General features: G+C 51.6%; 1 protein-coding gene across 1 annotated transcript; it reads right to left on the reverse strand.

Moving 5' to 3' along the window:
• LOC106149570 (translation initiation factor IF-2-like) lies at positions 1-4,048 on the reverse strand (the record flags this gene model as incomplete). Its single annotated transcript, XM_013518832.1, is given in 3 exon segments — positions 1-538; positions 3,594-3,756; positions 4,037-4,048. Coding segments are annotated over 3 exon segments (713 nt in total), but the record flags the coding sequence as incomplete, so codon positions are not given.
• Positions 4,049-4,315: the final 267 nt, after the last annotated feature.

Here is a 4,315-nt window from a genome sequence, read left to right on the forward strand (position 1 = left end):
GGCTGGGCGGCTGCGGCGCGGTCGCGGCGTCGCGGGGGCCGGGTCCACCGCGGGCGAGCTGGGGAGCACAGGGCGTGTCTGTTTATCCCTGTCGACTTGGGTGGCGCTAGGCTAGGGGGCTCTTCCTCCCTGCCACCCCCGGCGGTCGCCTCGGCCCAGGGCTCCCGTTCCGGCGTCTGCCCCGCTCCTCGGCTTTCAGCTCCCTCCACCCTCCGTCCCGCGCGCGCCGGGCGCGGAGAGTTCGCCCCGGAACCCGAGCCGCGGGTTGCGCGCATGCGGCTAAGGCCCGGGAGGGCAGGGCCGCCTCCCACGCCCACGCGCCGCCCCGCCTCCGCTGGCCGAAAGCCCTGGAGCGTGGCCCCGCGGCTCCGCTCGCCGCCCTCTGCCTGTCGGTGTGGGAAAGCCTTCCTGCCGGTTAAATTCAGCTTCCCAAACCCACTTTTCTCTCCGCCGTGGATGTGCAAAGCGCCCCACGTGATAGTAACCGGAGCAGAGGAGACAGGCGCAGAGAGGCGAGGGACCAGGTCAGGGCATCTCGCTGGTGAGAAGCCTTCTGAGTTGGACCCTCTGTTCTCCAGGTGCCGGGGTGCATGTGTACGTGTGTGTGTGTGTGTGTGTGTGTGTGTGTGTGTGTGTGTGTGTGTTGGGAGGCAAGGACAGGACCCCCGTGGAGTGGTTGTCTCCCCCTTTGCAACCACGGATTGGCGACTTGGCAGTGGGACCAGGTTCCATCTGTGGGCTGGGGTAATGTTTTTTCTTTTTCAATCAGATTTTATTGATCCATTTTAGATATATATAACAATCACAACCATCATAGAGGTGCGTATGATACGACCTGGGTTTTTTTTTCCCCATTCCCTTACCCTCCATGCAACCCCTCCTCCCTTCTCCACTTACAAAGCTTTGTTTCCATATTTTTCTTTTCTCTCCCTCTCTCTCTCTCTCTGTCTCTCTGTCTCTCTCTCTCTGTCTCTCTCTCTCTCTCTGTCTTTTAAACTTTTCAGTTCTTTTTTGGCTGGGGTTATTCTAACAGGTTGTTGTTTGCCAACATTTTCTCTGGTGCTTTAGAACACATTTCTTGGCCAGGTATGGTGGCACACGCCTGTAATACCAGCACTCGGCAGGCTGAGGCAGGAGGATCCCTGTGAGTTTGAGACCAGCCTGGGATACAAAGTGAGTTCAGGCCAGCTTGAACTGTAGGGAAACATTGTCTCAAAACAACAAAACAAAACAAACACATTTCTAGAGGACAAAGACTCCTGCTTTTCAGAGGACTGCTAACCCATTTTCTCTTTCTTTTACACAGAAGAGGTGTGGTGATGGCAGACACCTGTTTCCTGCAGGGACCAGTTATCCAGCCACGTTTTATAGAGAGGTAGACTCAACCTTCCTTGGCTGTAAGGTGGGCACACACTTGCCTTGTGAGCAACTTTGTGATTTAAGTGTTAAACCCTGCCATGAGAAAAGCAATACAATTCTGTTTCCTTAAATTTTATCCATCAATTTTGCAAAACAACACACAAATCTGCTTCCTCTGCCATACTACCCCAGCGTCAGCACTTTGTCCACTTGGCAAATTCGTTTGTTTTTTGGTTTTTGTATTTGTTCCCGTAACTGAACTCAGGACCTTGCCCTTGCCGGGCAGGTGTTGTACCACTGAGCTGTGTCCCCCCCCCCCTCCTGCTCATTCTTGAACACTTTGCCCAAGGAGCACTTCTCCTGGGGAACAATTACATGTCTGTGCCCCAAACAGAGCATACATTCTTTTGTTGTTGTTTTTTATTTTAAAGAGGAAAAAAAATAACAAAATAACAACAAAGACAAAAACAAAACAACACAAAAGCAATAAAAATGATACAGGACTTCAAAATAAGATGATAAGAGTTAACTGTGGTTGTTACATGACATATTGTTATCTTCAACAAAGTTGCTCAGATTACCAGATGTAAGAATGCAAGATTGATCAAACTGGGGCTGGGGATTTAGCCCAGCGGCACAGCGCCTGTCTGGCAAGCGCGAGGTTGTGAGTTCGATTCCCGGTACCAGAAAAAAAAAAAAAGATTGATCAAACCATTACAGAGAATAAAAAATAAAAACAAAAACCATTAGAAATGATACAGAGCTTCATTAAACAAAATGATAGGAATTCAGCAATGGTTGTTCTGTTGCATATTGTTGTCTTCAAATTAGTTGTTCCGATTACCAGGTATGAGCATGCAAAATTCTGAAACAGATTCAAAGAGATATTCAGGAAATTAAAAGTTCCATTGAAAGCTGGTTTGTTTTTTAATTGTAAAAGTAACAGTATTCTGGGTGACTTATGAAACCATGTTTCAAAATAAAAAATAAAAAATACGGATGGGGGGTGTAGCCAGTGCAAAGGCCCTGGGTTCATCTCCTCCCCCACCCAAAAAAGGAAAGGAAAACACATGTGCACCAGATGTTCACTGCCTCATTGTTTATTCTTGTGATAAACCAATGCTAAATCACCCGGGCTGGGCTGTACATGTCTCTAAGATAGAAGCCGTGAAGTAGAATCGGGGTAAACCTTTTTGTCGGATTGCCAGGGCAAATGCCACCCATGGGCCAGTGAAGAAAGCAAGTCGTAGCATTTATGTTCAGTGTTAACACTCACATGACAATGACAAGGAATAACGACTGGTGATTTCCACAAGGACGTATGCAGGGAAGTGCGTAGGGAGAATGGATTCGCGTGCAGGTTCCCTAGTTATTTCCGGGGCTGGGAGACCTTTAGCTTTCAGGGCAAAGTCTTTCTGGACAGGATGAGGCTTCTATCTGTTCTTAAGTGGAGAGTGTGTTTTGTGTATCATTCATATATCATACAGTTCAATCATTTAGAAAGAGATTTCAACCCTGTAAGGTGTACAGGTCAATATTTTAGTGTATGGATAGCTGCATAGCCATGGCTTATTTTGAATCTAGGTTCTGAACATTTTCCTCACCTCCCCGATGCCAGCCTTCGCATGGGTAGCCCATCCCCTTTGCCTCCCACTCCTCAGCCCTGATAACCTCCGCTTCCTTTCCCTGCAGATTCACCTCTTCTGGCACTTCGCATAACTGGAATCACACAGGATGACCTGTTGCGGCTGGCTTTTCGGGGAACACATTCACGTCATGTTTGCAGGATTTATGTGTGTTGTGGCGGGTACCGGCACCTCATTCCCCCCCAGGGCTAACGCTCCACCCTCCGGATAGGCCATCTTATGTGTATCAGTGACGGGGCGCCTGGGTTGTTTCCACGCTGCTGTGAGTGGCACGGCTCTAGGCATTTGTGTGTTCATATCAGTTCACTTTTCTTGCGTGTATTCTTCGCAGAGGGATGGCTCCGTCCTGTGGGAGCGGAGGCGAGCTTTTTGAAGAGCGCCCCCACTGTGTTGCCCGGAGTAGCTGCACCCTGCTCATCCCGCGGGCAGTGTGGCTGGTGCTTCCTGCTGCAGGGACTAGCCTGAGAGTGCAGCGCCTGCACTTCCGCCCCGCCCTCCCTGCTTCCCACGTCTGGGCCTGTGGTGCCTCCAGCCGTCCTTAGGAGAAGCCGCCGCCATCCAGGCCTGCGCTGGTTCACCTCCCGTTACCGGGCAGATGCCTGAGACCGTTGAGCGAATAAGAGAGAAGTTTATTCTGCCTCGCGGTTTTGGAAGTTGCAGCCCAGGAATGACCGGCACCGCTGCGTGTGGGGCTGTCGCAGCTCAACAGGGCAGGGGGCTTGGGGTGGAGCCAAGCAGCCACTCGCTCCATCTGTGGGAGGCAAAAAGAGGCGGAGGGGTGGGGTCCCACTGTCCCTGTCAAGGGCACGGCCCCAGTGACCCAAAGACCTTCCCCTACGCCCTGTCACGGGTTCTGCCCTCTCCCCCGAGCGCTAAGCTGAGGCCAAGCCTTGAACCCCTCCCCCGACACACCCTTCATATGCAGTTGTCAGGCTGTGCGGCGTCTCCACCTCCAAAACCTCTCCGGGATCTGCCTCCTTCTCTCTGCTCTGCTGTGACCACCCTGGACCAAGCCCCCCGGCATCACTCACCTGTGTCCTCATGGCCTCCTCCTCCAAGGAACTGCCCTTGACCTCCTGTGCCTGTCCTTGACAACCAGAGAGATGCTGTTAGCACATCAGTCAGACCTCCCGCTTCTCTGCTCTGGACACAATTATTTTCCTTTCATTGGTTCTAAAGATAAAATCCTCACCATGGCTCCATGGCCTGGCACACTAGTACCTGCTGTCTTCTCACAACCACTCCCTCCCTTACCACCCAACTACTGCTCTTCTAACTGGGTCCTGCCTCAGGGCCTTTGCACCTGCTCA

The sequence above is a fragment of the Chinchilla lanigera genome, unplaced genomic scaffold (genome assembly GCF_000276665.1).
Source record: "Chinchilla lanigera isolate Chin_1 unplaced genomic scaffold, ChiLan1.0 scaffold00049, whole genome shotgun sequence".
Taxonomy (NCBI): domain Eukaryota; kingdom Metazoa; phylum Chordata; class Mammalia; order Rodentia; family Chinchillidae; genus Chinchilla; species Chinchilla lanigera.